General features: G+C 45.0%; 2 protein-coding genes across 4 annotated transcripts in view; one reads left to right on the top strand and one right to left on the bottom strand.

Moving 5' to 3' along the window:
• Positions 1-1,380, bottom strand: part of LOC146867414 (uncharacterized) — a 137,399-nt gene extending 136,019 nt beyond the window's left edge. For 2 of the 3 annotated variants that reach the window (XR_014961537.1, XM_085605535.1), the window contains exon 1: positions 1,103-1,360. Coding sequence is in view for 1 of the 3 variants with exons in the window: in XM_085605535.1 (XP_085461661.1) it covers positions 1,103-1,130 (28 nt within the window). In the remaining 2 variants the exon portion in view is untranslated. Of the gene's footprint in view, positions 1-1,102 lie in introns of all 3 variants that reach the window. The other variant, XR_014961538.1, reaches the window with a different exon arrangement.
• MINPP1 (multiple inositol-polyphosphate phosphatase 1) overlaps positions 1-16,277 on the top strand; it is a 197,751-nt gene that overhangs the window by 5,842 nt on the left and 175,632 nt on the right. The window lies entirely within an intron of this gene.

A 16,277-nucleotide genomic window follows, 5' to 3' on the forward strand; every position in this document is an offset into this window, starting at 1 on the left:
TGTCTCTGGCAGTGTGACCCTTATACCCACATCTATAACAAGTAGGTCTTGTGTCTTCATAATCACTCTTGTTGTGATTGTTAATTTTTTTTATATGTGTCTTTATAACTATTTTTCTCTACACTTTTACTACTAATTTTAGTGGTGTAGATTTTGCTTACAACACTATTGTCATCGCTTTTCTTTAAAGCCATTTGTGCACACCTTTTTGACATTTCACCTTTTTTAACAATAGCAAATATTTCATTTAAAGGTGAATCGCCACAGACCCATAGTTTTTAGGTCTCGGGACCATCCGGTCGGCAGACCGGAAGTCCGGAGATTTAATGTCTTTGAGAAGAGGGGCTTGCACCCGCCCCTCTTCTCTCCTGTTCTCCATTGGCTGGCCTCTTAAATGCTGGCCAGCCACTGGAGAAGAGGTCAGTCACTCCGTTGAAGCCCCGTCTTTTTCGGATCGGGGGGCGTGTTTTTTGCGAGAAGTCTCAGGGAGGAGACAACAGCAAAACACGCCCCCAAATCCGAAAATGAGGCTCCCTTTCTCCGAGGCATTTTTGCTGTGCCTCGGAGAAAGGCGGTGGTGTCTTCCGGTGCCCTCGTCGTAGATTAGCTTTGAAATTCACTTACAGGGAGGGTCACTTTTGTTTGTGGCCCACGCCTTTTTGATGTCCCAGTCAGAGCCTGAACAGCGACACGGACATTGACACCGGGTGACGCGGTGCGAGTACTTACGCTGTCATTTCACGTCCGAGGCCACACTAGCCCAACAGGTTAGATGCACAGGGCGGCCCCCACGCACTGTACGTGCATTCGAAGCAGCGTCAGTAAGTCCTGAACATGGAAACTGCAGTCCCTTCTGCTGCAGGGGCTGTCGTTCACCTAGCAAGCCTCATTCTTCGAGCCTATTGCCCCATTGCTTTGTAAATTCGCAGCAAAGGCAGACAGGGAGCCTCGTTGCCCATGTAAGGAAAAGGAGCACATGGTGGGCCAGGTGTTCCGAGCAGACCACGCCTCGCCCCGTCGCTGCTCGCCCTTGGCAAAGACCACGCCCTGGTCCCGTGGCAGCTGCCCCTGGCACCCGAGCTCCCGAACCCCAGCAGCTTACCTGGGCCGCGCTTGGTGGAGTGGATCATTTTCGCGGGTGAAACTGGCGCCCGGAGCGCGTTCCGGATCCCTTGGGCTTCACGCGGAGGTGGCCAGATAAGGAGCCATGCACAGCCACTCCCAGGCCAGAGTCGTCCTCGTCACTGTGAAGCACTCTGGACCTGCACACAGGGACGGTGCCTTCCCTTCTCGATACACTCACCCGGAAGTGATAGGAGACAGCTCTACTCCCACAACCTTGGCGCAAGATGCCAGGGCTGGGAAAACAGGTTCAAAGACGACCAGAAACCGAAGGGTGCCCGTTCACGTGCGCGTTGCCGAGGTGAACAAGGCCTTCCTTAAACAAACGTCGGCCTGTGCCTGGTGACATGATTGTTTCATATCACTCCGTGCTGTAAAGATAAACTCGTGAAACTTGACCCGCTGCCATCAATTATTAACTCTCTTCTCCTGGCACTGCATTCCGCAATCAGAACCACCAGATAAGTGCGAGGCACGTGCAACACTGTAACCTGTCACAATAATGCATTTAGCAATTGGCAGATGACGACGCTGGGCGCCATGCCAACAGATGCACCATGCTCTAGAAGTGCTCATTCACCCCAATGCACCGTGGGATTTGTGGTTCTGGTGCACGCGCACCCCAACAGGATTATTCCAGATCGGATGTTTTGCTTTTTCCCTGGTGAGTTTCAGCAGGTATGCCAGAGAATCTCTCAGGGGATCCAACAGTGACGGTGTGACAATGATGACAACTCATAATTCTAATCCCTGTACAAATGCTGATCCCTTAATTTGTAATGAGGGCCTGGGTGTCTGACTGAGTTCATCGGGTGTTCATGAGAAGGCACGATTAAGAACTCCAGAGTTGATGCTGAAGACAGTGAGAGTTTTTCACAGTGAGTGGTAGGGGGTCATGCAGGTGCCCAGACTATATGCTCATCCAATCTTTGGCCTCTCTGTGGAGCGCCCACGGTGATGGTTACATATACGCAAATTGTAATAACCTTTTATCGTGAAAGTGTGCGACTTTGAAGGGAGTATGCACAGCGGTTGGAATAGTGACTGCGCCGAAGGAAACCAAAATGCTTAGTTTACAGGTGAGAAACAAGAGCATGGACGTGTATTTTTGCGAGCGCGTGGCGAAGGGGAGGTGACACGGGGTCCACACGCAGAAGGACACAGGAGATGACAGCAACGAAGAGGAAGGAGGGGGGGGGGAGAAATGGGCAGATGGACATTTTCAACACGACCACTGCCGCTTCCACGTCCTTTAGTAATATTAGTGTCTCGTATTTGTTGAAAAGAAACATTTTCAATTATAATTATTCACAACAAAATTGTTCTTGTTTTTATCTGATACTGTTAACAAGCATTGGCAAAGGCAATATGTTTGACATGTTTTAGGCGTGTGTTTGTTTATTGTTCTGGGATACCTCACAGAGGCACACATACGGGCCAGGTGGGCACGCTGTGTGGCACACCGGATATTACCTCACACATTTTAGACTACATAATTAAAAAGGGAACTGCTGTCGCAAAATATTCCTAGTTTCACTTTTTTTGTTGTCTAAACGCCATTTAGAGACCCTCCCGCACCTATTTAATCCCACTTAAAGCCCTGGATGCTCGTAAGAACATTAAATCACCAGTAACTTTACCAACAGGTAAACTTTCGAACCACTCCTCCCACCCCTTCTTGCGGGGTGAAATACAAAATAACATTTGCCACTGATTTCCGCATTACCAACGAGAACAGATTTCCAAGAAAGAAAATGGACATCAGGTCCTAGTAGTTATCCTTGCAATCTCTAAAGCAGCAGACCCCGACTTCCTTCCTATATTTATTTATTTATTCCTATTAAGAACCTGGTCCCAAGAGCTATATAGGCAAAGGAGTGACGGCACAGGTACAGCCGGATCGGCGCGGTGCCGTCAGGTACGTCTCGTCCGCACGCCACTCGTCCTGGCTGCATTGAAAAACTGTCCCTAGTTCCACATCTCTACGGCCTGTCCATCCGGTGCCCGCACCCCCCGCTGCCTCGATATCCTGTGTGGGCGGCGCCCTCCCGCCGTGCAGCTCCAGGCCTGCTGTGCGGTATTAAGACGAGGCTCTCCGCGCGGTAAACCGCTTTAAGGAGCCAAGGCCAGAAATGAAATATTTATAACCACACAAACGGAGAGCGAGGGGGCGGAATTAGTCACTCTTTAGGTGAGGGAGGACAGTTGCTTGCGGCTAACGCGGAGCAGGCCTCGCTGCTTTTCAGTCAGATGCTTATTTTTAGCATAAACAGCCTTCCCACTGGCTGTGAGGGGCATGTGCGAGGGGCTGGGTCGGATGGTGCTAATGCGCGCCTCGCTCTCACACTTCTTCACCCGTCACACTGCTAAGCGTCCGATAACGCAATAACTGCCCCTCGGTGGTCATCACGCATGCCATGACATGGAAAAACTTACCTCATAGGCTCAAAGTAAAGTCAACCCCCTTTCAATCACACACCCTACACATGGGGCATCGCGCAGTGGCGGCTTCTCTGCTAAGGCGGAGGAGCGTCGCCCACTGCTTTCCGCAGAGTAAAACAAGCATTTACAATGCAACGGTCTCGGCATTGTTAAAGTTAGAGCTATTAGCATTGCTCATGACAATGCCGTTTCTTTTACATGTTTTAAAAACAAAAAACATAAACACAAATAATGTCATGAGCAATGCCAATAGCTCTAACTTTACCAATGCCGAGACCATTGCATTGTAAATGCTTGTTCTTGTATAGCACTGTTGTTCGAATGCATTACTAGTTGATCTCTAATGAAACTGTCATGTAAATTTTCAAATTGGCAGTTAATAGAAAGCTTTTCAATGCAGATACATAATCTTCCACAGATTCATTTTTGTTGTTGTTTGCGTTGAAAAAACTCATATCTATTAATTCCAACACATGCAGTGGGTTGATAATAAGCGTCGAGATCCTGTAAAACATCTAAGAATACATTAGAGTTTTCACTTGGTCTAGTTTTTATTCCATTTGGTAATAAATCCTAGAGCCTTCGGGTCCTAAACTGTGTAGAAGCATTTTCTTTTTCCTAGAAGGGGAAAATTCATCTTCATTTTCTTCTTCTAATGCTGAAATGTAATTTAGGAAGTAATCTTTCCAATCTAGCCATTTTAATGCAGGTTCACCTGGACGAGTTAGAAATGGAACTTGTAATCCAAGTCCACATCCTTGACTTGCCATTATTATGCACAATAGTGGATGAATACAAATAGACTTTCTAAAACTTCTAAATATTGGGTTGTAAAGTACACATTAATGTTAGAATAATAAATTTGATAGTATACAGTCTGTTTCTGTTTAGTATTTGAGTTTGAATTGTGGTATGCTATTTATATTGAGGATAATCTGCAACATACAAATAATATGTGCAAATCACTTTAAATATATTCTTGCTGTGTAACACAGAGAATATCAAATTATTGCCACGTTCTGGTGAACATTTTACCTGAATTGTGACCAGCTGCTCATCGATGAGATAATATGCAATTTTCAAACAAGGTGTGAATGTCACCGTGAATATAGTCTTAATGTTAAAAAAAATAAACGGAGAAAAAATCTATGATAATGTTACGTTTGCTTGAACGCTTTGTTTCCGATGGTGGTTGTGACGCGAGTTGTTCACAAAAGTTGCAAGATGCTTGTTCTTTATGCTTGGGTTGAAATGGATTGCTCGTTTTGTTGTAATGTGGTACTTTAAAATGGCGGCTTCGTAAGGTCACGTTGCGTGACCTTACGTGATGACGCAAGTGCGTGCAGACGTTCGTTCTAGCGTCGACACTTGTCCGTGAACGTTCTCTTCTGCTTACGGTCGCTGTGTTCTTCCTCCTCACAAACTGGAATGGAAGGAGTCGACTGCGAGCTGGAACGTTACCACTGGAATGTCGTCGCTTTAAAAGAGGCAGCTACGGTGTTAACTGTAGATTATCACCGGTAAGCACGGTCGAGATTTTTTGAAGTACAGTCAGTAACAACAATTAATTTGACTCACAGATCTGTTGAAACTCTCCCACGGTGAACCTGTGTTATTTCCAACGTAGCAAATCTTCTTAAATTACGAGGTCAAATTTAGATCCAAGGATTAAAGGTTGATTTCAAATGTCAGCAATGACTTTCACAGGTTGAGCGGTTCTTCTTCGCCTACTCCTCTGAATAAATCCGCTCATGTAGAATTTAAAATTTCTCTTTTCCTTCCTATCTTGATTTTTTTCCCGCAAATTTTGCTGAATATGTGCAGGATAAAATTTGAAGAAAGTAATCCTTTTTATAAGAGTCTCTGAAATGGATTCTTATCCAATCCTCAGTCGCCAATTTGTAGTAATAGTCCAAGAAGAGTTTAGTAGGATAAGTAGTTTATTGGAGTAAGCAGGTACATCCTTCCATGACAAGACCTCTCTCTAACTGAGTTGCCTCACACAACAATCTAGAACAGAGATGAGCATCTAGTAACAGTGACTATGGTAATGTCATGGTGATGACCAAGATACCACAAACAAGTAACATCATACCTACAAAAAGTCAGGACTATTGGCTTTGTCAAGGGTTGTTAATTGTATAGGATAAATGAGCAGCAACTATGGCTTGTATATAATATTGAAAAAGCTTCGACTTAAAACCCTTATGACACCAAGACGATGTTGCTGCTCCTGAGTTTCAAAAAGAGATGGGGAATCCAGAGAGAAAATGAAAAGGATTTCCCTTCCCCCTACAATGCTCATCTGGCATGACTTCATGCCATAACTTCTCCATTAGTGAGCAGTGTGAGCAGCGCACATCGATGTGCCTGCTGTCACCGCAGTCCAAAAAAACACGGACCGCCTGTTTCAGGGCACAAAACAGAGCCCGATAGAGACCCGTTTCGAGGCCCCCTTTAAAAAACTGCTGGTGCTCAGACCCGGTTAGACTCGGCCCACTTAAAGCCCTGACTGTACATATTTTTCAGGAGCAGCTTTATTCGTATTAGAGTACTTCTACTGCTCTTTTGGATCGGCTACTCTGGAAAAAGAAAACTTGCACTTTAATAGTGTTTGCTAAGCACTAGCACTGACAACTTAAGTCTGGACACAAGTCCTTAAAAAAAGAAGTGGAGAGGACTACCCTAGTTAGGCAGCATGCAAATAGCATAATGGCGCGTGACATCATATGTGGAATCACAACCCATGACCTCACAGGAAGTGACATCAAATCTTAAGACCTCAAATATGTTTAGCAGGTCGAGAATCATGAGTACATTTGAGGCGCGTTGCAATCCTTTGGGGTTGTGCAAAAAAAATTGACGCCTCTGAAGCAAAATGTTGGCCTCAATTTATACGTTTATTTTTTGAAACCCTGCTATAAAGAAATTGGCAACAAACAGATATGTGGCCTTAAATCTGTTCTGCTTAATAGTTTGCAAAGTTAGTATTTTAAAATATCTTATAAGGTAAAGGCACCTGCTGCAGGGATCTTTGTGTGCCAGCTAAATTTCAGGAAGGAGTAATAATGGTATGGTAACTCTGGAGAATAACGTATTTGCTTGAGGGATCTGTGATTTGTCTAATCACAGTTTTTAATCAAAGGAGCATCAAAAGTTTGTTTCAGTTAATTAAAACCATAACAATTTTACTGATGAAAAACAGAACAATAGTGGTATGTTATGCTATATAGTCATCATAAAATGTGCAAAACAATTCATTTTGGATTGCTAATATAGCAAAAAAAAAAAAAAGCATTTCTTTTGGCCAATCGATTGTTAAAAACTGAGCCTAGAATTGTGCAAAATAAGCAAACATTTAAAAAAGCAGTCCGTCACTGCAGAAAGACAACAAACATTCAGCTTAAATCTTTACACACCTCCTGCCTCTGAGCGCTTTAACATTCTTTGACAGCGGAGTGCTTGTCTAGTGTATTGGCCTTGCTCCTGCCTTCAAAAAATTGCTTGAAATGCTGCAATGGTGTAATACAAAATACAATCCGGGTAGGGATAACTTTAACCACGTAGCGTTTGAGGGACCAATGGCCACTGGTCGAATTGGAACTGCAATTTTGCTTGTGGAAAGTCTCAAGTGGCTGCCCAAATGATGGCTTCCCGTTGGACAATTGGTGCGGCCTTTACTTAGGAGGGCACTCTCTTGTCTAGCATGGCTTCTGTTGTGCTGATATTTGTTTGCTCACTTGTAATAAAATCTTTGCGGCTCTGCAGGAGAGCTGAATTGAATGATTGTTCAATAATGTTATCACAGCTTCACGGTACGATCTCTTTTTAAGTGCCTGAAAAGCGGGGCAAAGCAATGTCCGCAAAGATGGTTGATAGCTGGACAGATGCATAAAAAGTGTAGCTGAGTTTTGTCGAATAAACCACATTGACGACAAAGGGAGTCTGGCCAACGTTGCTTCCAGGTTGGCTCCTGATCTTTAGAAGGAAAGACTCCCATGCGGATTAGTTCACAGAAGTGGTGGATGGATTGATAAATGTGACGTGTGATATGGTTGGGGCCCCCAGATGGTGTAAGATTGTAGAACTTTCCAGCCATGGTTTTTCATGGCCAATTCTGCTTTGTAGAGCATCCGTGATTTTAACTTGGCAGCTTTGTTGGAATTTTTTTTTTAAAGCTTCAAAACCAATATTTAGCTCCCAAGCATTAAAGAGGAAAAAGGGTGTTAGTGCTTGTCGGAGGACTGTTGGGCAGTCATTTTTTTGGGTGTTCTGGCTCTCCATTTGGGCCCAGCATGAGGCCGCCAAAGAGTCAGAGGCTGCGGCTCTCATCTTCCAGCACAGTTTGGTTATGGCAGCCATCCTGCATGGGGATTGGTGAAACAACCCAAATTCCAGGCGGACTTGTGCTTGAGAAGTGTGTTTTGGTAAGTGGGAGATACATTTAAATAAAACGGACTGGAGTTGGTTCTGGATAGCTGCATCCATGCCCTTTTGTAGTTCCGAACCATAGGTCAGTGAGGGTAGGATCATTGACCCGATGATTTGGAACAGATATGTCTGTGACGAGCTCCCCATCTTACTTTTGATTTGATTGAGAGCGAAGTACAGTTTGTTGGCAATGGCCCTTCTTTGCAACAAGTGCGGTCTGAAATTTAGTCTTATGCCCATTACTCCCCCTAGGTATTTGTAAGTTTTTTACCATATCAAGGCTGTTCCCTGCTGCTTTCCATTTGAACCTTACTTATTGCTGGGTGCTTTTTGACGAAAAATAGATGAATAGGTCGAGCCTAGCGCAGCGCACGTGCGCTATGAGAGGCTACTTGTGAGCCCTCTAAATTTTTCCGTGTGGATCGGACTCCTCCCACACATTGGATTGGCCTTTGCGTGTGTCTTTCAATAATGAAAGCACGCAAATGGCCAAAGGTGGGTGCATGTCCCACCTTTCCTCCCTAGGTTCACTCCCACGGCGTTGAGCTCTTGGGAGCGAGCGGCGGCGCGCAGGCTGGCAGCTGCATTCCTTGTGGGTCAAGTTACTATTTACACAGAACGCTCCGTGCTTTCGCTTTCGGCTGTTTTCGTCTATGCGTTATTGCTGCAGCTGCCGCCCTGCGCGCTGCTGCTTGCTCCCGAGAGCAAAACGCCGTGGGAGTCAACATTACAAAACCCCTTTTGATTTAGTGCTGGCTGGTCCATTGAATCAGTTCTGTCGCTGGATAATATTTTGAGGACGGAGATAATGTGATTAGTGCACAGTTTACTGTACGCGGGAGCAGCTGAGTGACGTAATGCCGAAAGAAATGATGATCCAAAGCTCAAGTAAATGCAATCTTCTTCCCGGGCTTAACCGGGTGAAATGGCGCTCGGCCGAGGGGTTGACGACTGCTCTGGAGGTCTTGGTGGGTATCACATGCTGCTGCCTTGTAGAAGTAGCCATCTGCTGGCACACTGAGGGTCTTTTTTGCATTTCCTGGGCTCTTGAAGTTTCATTGACCGTGCAAAGTTAGGTCCCTATTCGGCTGGTTCAGACATACGGGGAACAGTTGAGGACTAACTTTGCGGTCACCAGTTCTGGTCTGGTGTCTCGTTTTTCAACCTTTGATTCACCCCCCGAACTCGCGTGTGCCCCTTTCTGCTTCTTCTCCAACAGTTTCAGTGGTGATCAGAGTCTGCTGCAGCCTTGTGGCTCCTCTCACCCAGGTCTAAATGGGCAGCCCCATTGCCTGATGTCCCTGCCTCCTCATACAGCCTCAGGGCTCCTCAAACCGCACGCCCTATTGCTTTGTTGCTCCTGCACCCTCCCGGCACTCTATGGACCCACCCAGACTCTGTCTTCCTCTCACCTTTATGCAGCCATTGGGGTCTATTGACCCCTTCCAGCCTCAGCTCTTCTTGGACCGTGCCACTCTGCTGATCTCCCCTGCAACCTGAGCCCCCCTGCCACCCCAGTAGTCCTGTAGTTCTGTGCTCCGTTGCCCCCATCCCCCGCCGCCTCAGGGCCCTTTTGCACCCCGGAATACCCTCGCGCAGCTGCCATGAGCCCCCTGCAGGTACTTAAAGTACGTTCTACTACACTTCGTTGGCATCAGGGAAATGCCCCATTTGCACCATCACGCAAATCCCCGGGCCTCTGGGCATTCTGCAGCCTCGCCAAAGGGCGGCGTTTCTGTTAAACAGCCTCCTGTCATATAGTAAACCGCTTATGGGTGCAGTATAAATCGATTTATAGAGCGCCAACAAGTCTGAATCAAGGCGCTGTCAGCACTTAGTAGACGCCGTTTCATGTGTGGAGTTTAAGTAATATTGAAAAGTGTATATGTTGATTTGCATCTGCCTTTGATGATATATACCCCACCCAAACTGCTAACGCAGTATCTGTGAATCATGAGATTGTCCTGATGCACGTGTGATCTGCTGCAGGCTGGAACCATTAGTTTTGGCAACCATGTTTTCAAAACTTTCCACTGTCCCATCGTTGTTTCTAATACCCCTAACCTCACATCGTTGCTTTCAATTCCTCTTATCAGCCCACTGTTGCTCTCAGTTCTCTCCCAGCCTCCCGTCATTGCTTTCAATTGACCCCCACCCTCCCATCATTGGTTTTAATTTTCACATGCCACCCAGGAAGAAGAAGCGTGCGGCAGAGGCAAACATGTATTCTTGAATCACAGTGCATGGCCCAGTTTGTAATAATTGTATTCAATCCATAGCAGCACAGGATCCAGGATAGTGTGCTGCATGGCTAAACAGTAATAAGGTCCCAAAGACGGGACCTATTGGCTATGCCAATGCTTGTTTTTGTTTTGCTATGGTTTAACTTCTGGCCTAAAGGTTCCATGAATTTGAGGAGAGTTGTAATTTGCCTCTGAAGGCCGATTGGGGCTGGCTGCATAAGACAGTGTTGTCTGCATATTGGAGGCTGTTCACCGGTCTCCTTGCTAGGTTTGGTGGATCGCTCACAACCTCCAAAGTAGCATTGAGTTAATATGTCTCCGCAAAGCACATTCTGTAACACGGAGATGACAGATTTCTATTGTATGTAAATTGGTAAGTGGGTTACTGCTTTTAGGCCAGAGATCCTTTTGTTACTTGTAGTTTATAAATTGTAATTCTTCCAATCTAGATAGTAGAAGGAGCTATGAAGGACATGTGGCTCCTACACCTTGTATCCCTCACTGTCCTATGTAATACATCCTGTACATTGATTTACACACATGATTTATTATCAATGTATAATGTGTACGTGTGAAGTGAAGTGTTCAGACAACCTGCATTGGGATGAGTTGTGCTAAAGCGCTATAAAAGAAATAAGACAAAATAGCGGTCTTCATATTGATATTTGTGTAAATACTGGGACAGACCAACACATTTCATTCTTGCAGTGTATGTATTTCCGTTATACACCGGGCTGAACAAAGTCAAAAGCTTGCCTCTCAAGTGTTGGTAAAGTGATAAGCCGTGAGCCTTTGTATCCCCTCCACTGCATCTTGGTGTGAGGATCACAATAGTTTCTGTTAAGCATATTCCTACAAAAGGAAGCCTGATGGCCCCTTAGCTTTTGGAGCAGCTGGAATCTGATGAGCCCCTTTACCGCCTGCACTTTGCTGTTTGGAAGGAAAGCAGACAACGTGCAGGCGCTGCTGAATGTGTCCTGGTTTCTAAAGATTACACCCAGATAAGTTTAACATATTCGCGCAATAACAACAATCCACTCACCGTTATTGTCTTAGCAGAAAAGGTCACTTTATTAAGACAGGTAAACTGCATATTTTTTCCTAAGAACAAACGTTGCCATATCAAGAAACCCCCATTTGCAATTCAAAACACCTTACCATAATAAAACCAACTATTTCAAACAAGACTTGTAGAAATACACCCCATGTAATGTACAAACCCATCACACCTTCCCCCTCATTTGTTTTATAGACCTTTTCCTCCCGCCTCCCCCACCCCAGAGGGATGGATAAACCCGCTCCAGACTATCCAAACCCCCCCCCCCAAAAAAAAACGCCTCCTGATAAGAAACGACCTAAAGAAGGTAAAAAACTGATACCTGTCCTAATGTGACGTATAAATAACTAAAACATTTTTTTTACATACATATACATATAAAAAGGAGTGGGTCAACAAAGATGCGTCGCTAGATTCCCCTCACGGTAACCGCCCGCCAAAATCCCGCCTATTTAATGCTTACCTCACCCTACCTACACCTATCAAGCCACGTGGATTGTTCCACTGCGCGAAAAACCCCAGGGGGACACCAGCTCACGCAAAGTTCACCCTGGGTCAGCATCGCGCAATAACAATCCACTCACCGGTATTGTCTTAGAAAAGGTCACTTTATTAAGACCGGTAAACAGCATATATTTTCCTAAGAACAAACGTTGCCATATCAAGAAACCCCCATTTGCAATTCAAAATCCCCCAAAACACCTTATCATAATAAAACCAACTATTTCAAACAAGACTTGTAGAAATTCACCCTATGTAATGTACAAACCCATCACCCCAGAGGGATGGTTAAGCCCGCTCCAGACTATCCAAACCCCTCCAAAAAATGCCACCCAAGAAAACGAAAGAGTTTTCCTGGCCCCACCCCAAAGGTTTGTTGCAGCAGAAAATCATAATACACTTTTATTGCACCAAAGGTTTTCATTCCAAAAATTTGCCAACAGATCTATCATCTCCAATAGATAATACGCTTGACCCATCTGAGATAAATGGACCCCATCCTCCCTGAACAGATGATCTTCCGTACCTGTGATATTATCATGGGACAAAACTTTAATACCCATAGCCTGACAAAAAACTTTCATTGCCCGATGGAGCTTCCTGCCAGCCTTTTCAATTGCAGCGTGATTGCAAGCCCCCCTCCAATGTTTCCTGTAAATAAATTCTGTCCATACCAAAGACGTACCCGCCCAATTGTTCTTTATTACTGCCAAGTCCAATTTCGTTCGCTTAGTAAGAAAAAAATCCCGACAACGGCACTAAGTCATTTTCACCTAGGTGGATGATTAACATGTCAGGAAATCCTCTTAAAGCCGATAGCTCTGTTAACAAGGGAAACAAACCCTCCCACCTCATACCACCTTTCCCTTTCCAGAAAACTTTGTGACCTTTGCTGGCAAGTCCAAGTGCTCTGCCATAAATCTGCTGTTCTGCAAAGGTGGCTGCCCATTTAATGAAGGAGTGACCTACAATCCATGTACACATTTTTGTTGACAATGTGCCTTTTATGGAACCTAGACGGAGAAAACAAAATTAGCCAACAGCAATAGTGCAATAAAAATATTATATTATTATTTCCTGACATAGCGAGTGCAACAAGCAGATTTCCATCTACCAATCCTCTTGATGTCCTCCCAATCCAACCTGGCCGCTTCAGTAGCCGCCCCTATAAGAAAAGAATGTGTCCCAAACAGTAATGGGGTTTTTCCCAGTTTAATCAAAGTTTTCCGTAAAACAACCAATAAATGAGCACTTGAGATCTTAGACCCATTCCTATGAGAGAATATTGCCCCAGGCAGAAAACCAGCGGAATTTACAAATGACTCCCACTCACCCAAAGGGCAGCAGTCCAGCACTCCACTGCTGTTTAATTGGACCCTTGTGCCTTTGCCCAATTGATCGGTTTTAGACCTCTTCAACCAAATCCTCAGTTTTTTTTATTTTTTATTTTGCAGATTTTTATATAGCGCGAACTTGACCCGAATTCAATCCGGTATCAGAGCGCTGTACATTGCACCAGTTACGTTACATTAGGGCACACATTCATTGTTTGTTAGGCACAGGGATATTAAGTGATTTGCCCAGAATCACAGGATGTTCAGCGTCATTACCGAGACTCGAACCCAGTTCCCCAGGTCCGTGGTCGAGCGCCCTAGCCGTTAGGCCAACTCCTAGTTTATCTCCGTGTAATTGAACCTCACTGCTCTGAATGCCTGTCTGATCCCTTAGTCCCAATAATTCGGAGACCCTGAAAGCACCAAAGAACAACCAAATCATGCAAAGCCTAAAACGAGAAACCTCCCAAAAATCGTAGCAGCAAACTGACAGTTGCAACAACAACTGTTGTAAAAGAGCAAACGTAACCTGCTCACGTAACGGCAAAGAATAAGAGCGTTCTCTGCTAAAACCTTTCAACATGCGTCTTAACAACACATCCCCCGTCAAATCCTGACCCCACCATAATTTTCCATAAAAGTAAATCCCAACCAATTTCCCAGATATGATTGTGTGTGACAGGCCCTTGTTCATTAAGTGCAACACAAACTGTAAAATGAAACTTTTGTTACCAACTGAGTACCCACCAAAGTTATGAAATTGTGCGTAACTTAAAAATTTACTCCAGGTATGTTGATAACTTCGTCTGGTGGCAGGAGCCATAGATTTTTCCACCAATTCGATGATCCTCAGTCCCCCAGCACCCAGGTGTTCTGCGGAATCAGAGTTTTGAAGTTGTCTGCCCCAGGCACCAAACTGCGAAATTTCTGCCAATTAAAGCGAGACAACGCATCTGCTATAGAATTTTGAATGCCCGGAATGTGTCTTGCTCTGAAAACTATATTCAATTTAAGGCTCTGCAGCATGAAAACACGCAAAAGGCATAGTACCCGTAGGTCTTTTGCTTTTTGATTATTGATGAGATTTACCACAGCCATATTATCAACGTGAAAAAGCACACACCTGTCCCGAAATTCCTCACCTCAAACTAGCAAAGCAACAATGAGAGGGAGTAATTCCAGGAAGGTAATACTGCGACCATGCCGCATCCAATGAGAAGGCCATCTCTCCGCACACCAGCGACCCTCCCAAAACAGACCGAAACCATGAGCCCCAGATGTGTCTGAAAAAAGCTGGATCTGCCAGATGGTATTGTCACCCACAAAAAAGAGGGAGACTCCATTAAAGTCTTCCAGAAATTTTCACCAAATGACAAGGTCTTTCTTGATGGCTTTAGTAATTCTAATCCTGTGATGGGGAAGGTATGCCCCAGACATTGCCATCCCCAAATGTCTGCAGAAGGTCCTACCTGCCCTGACTACACGACAAGCAAAGTTTAGGTAGCCCAATAAGTGCTGAACCTGCCTGAGCTCAATTTTGTTTTTACCAAGAACCGCAAATAAAAAGGAATTGATTTCCTTCACTTTTTCAGCCGGCAAACGAGCCATCATAACTTGAGTGTCGATTTCTATGCCCAGAAAAATGAGCCTGGTGCAAGGCCCCTCAGTTTTCTCAGGAGTCAGCGGAACACCGAACTCTTCAGCCATGTCCTGAAAGATGCCCAAAGCTCTGTGACACTGATCTGAATGTGCCTCTCCAATGAACATAAAGTCATCCAAATAGTGACATACATATTTGTGACCACTTCTTTTTGAAAAACACCATTGTAAGAATGTACTAAACATTTCAAAAAGAGCACAAGACACCGAGCAACCCACAGGAAGAACTCTGTCTGCAAAAAATGCTCCATTAAAAAACATTCCTAGAAGCTCAAAATCTGATGGAAGGCTGACTGAACGTCACTTTTCGCTAACTCAGCACCCGTCCCCGCCATCCGCACCAATCTTAATACATCATCTAGTGAGGCATAAGAAATATTAGAGTCATCAGAAGAAATTAAATCATTAATAGATTGACCCTCTGGCCATGACAGATGATGAATTAAACGAAATACCCCAGCCACTTTCTTAGGTACTAAACCCAATGGAGATACAATCAAATTTTGCATAGGGCACTGCCTGAAAGGACCCGATATCCTGTCAGCTGTTAACTCCACATCCATTTTCTTTTGCACAATCTGTGGCAATTCCTTGGCAGATTTCAAGTTATCAGCCCATCGATCATATCTTGGTCCTTGATACCCAATCTTGAAACCATTCTTAAATCCCCAATAAAGTTTAGAAGCGTTTCTGAGTCTGGATATTCATCCAGCCATGCATCCAGGCTCGAAAGCTTAATTGGGGTATGAGCCCTTTGGCATAGTTTGAAAAACTGATCACCTCCCCTTTGGTAACCTCCCTTGCTCACCAAACCGCTGATTACTGAAACATTGTGTAATGGCATGTGTTCCTCCACATTGAGAACATTCATGCTCGAACCTACAGAAATGTCTGGTGCGGATACCCCGGTTAAAATTCCAACAGGCTCCAGATATTGGAAACTGTCCTCTACCAAACCAACCCGCCCCGATTTGGGCGGGGCGAGGCTGAAAGGACAGATAGGTAAAGACAAACCACTTGCCGTATGTGTCGTTGCAGGCGGTTGGGTAGAGGACATCCACTGAAGCCAAAGTTCCTCATCAACATCGCCCCAAGGTTTATCGTGGAACATACTGACTCTAGCCCTGAATTCCTCATCGTAGCTGAGCCATGCAAAACCACTGCTGTTTGGCACTGTTCTGCAGTCTCCATCTTTTTGTGTTGCTATAAGTCGTTGTTATTGAGAAGGGGTTGGGCAGACATGTATCCCACGCTCACTATGCCACTGGATGCGAGCTAGCCTGGCTGTTGAGGGGTGATGTCCGGAACCATCCCCAGAATGCTTGTTTCCGGTCCAGGGAAGACATGGCCTGGCAGTTCGGGCTGGACTGTTCCCATTGGGCGCAGGATCAAGACTGACTTGCATATGGCTGGGCCCAAACTGGAATGGTATGGTGAGCAAACAAACAATGGATATAAGCCTTAATCTCTGTACTGGGGGAAATGTTT

This window comes from Triturus cristatus, chromosome 1_2 (genome assembly GCF_964204655.1).
Source record: "Triturus cristatus chromosome 1_2, aTriCri1.1, whole genome shotgun sequence".
Taxonomy (NCBI): Eukaryota; Metazoa; Chordata; class Amphibia; order Caudata; family Salamandridae; genus Triturus; species Triturus cristatus.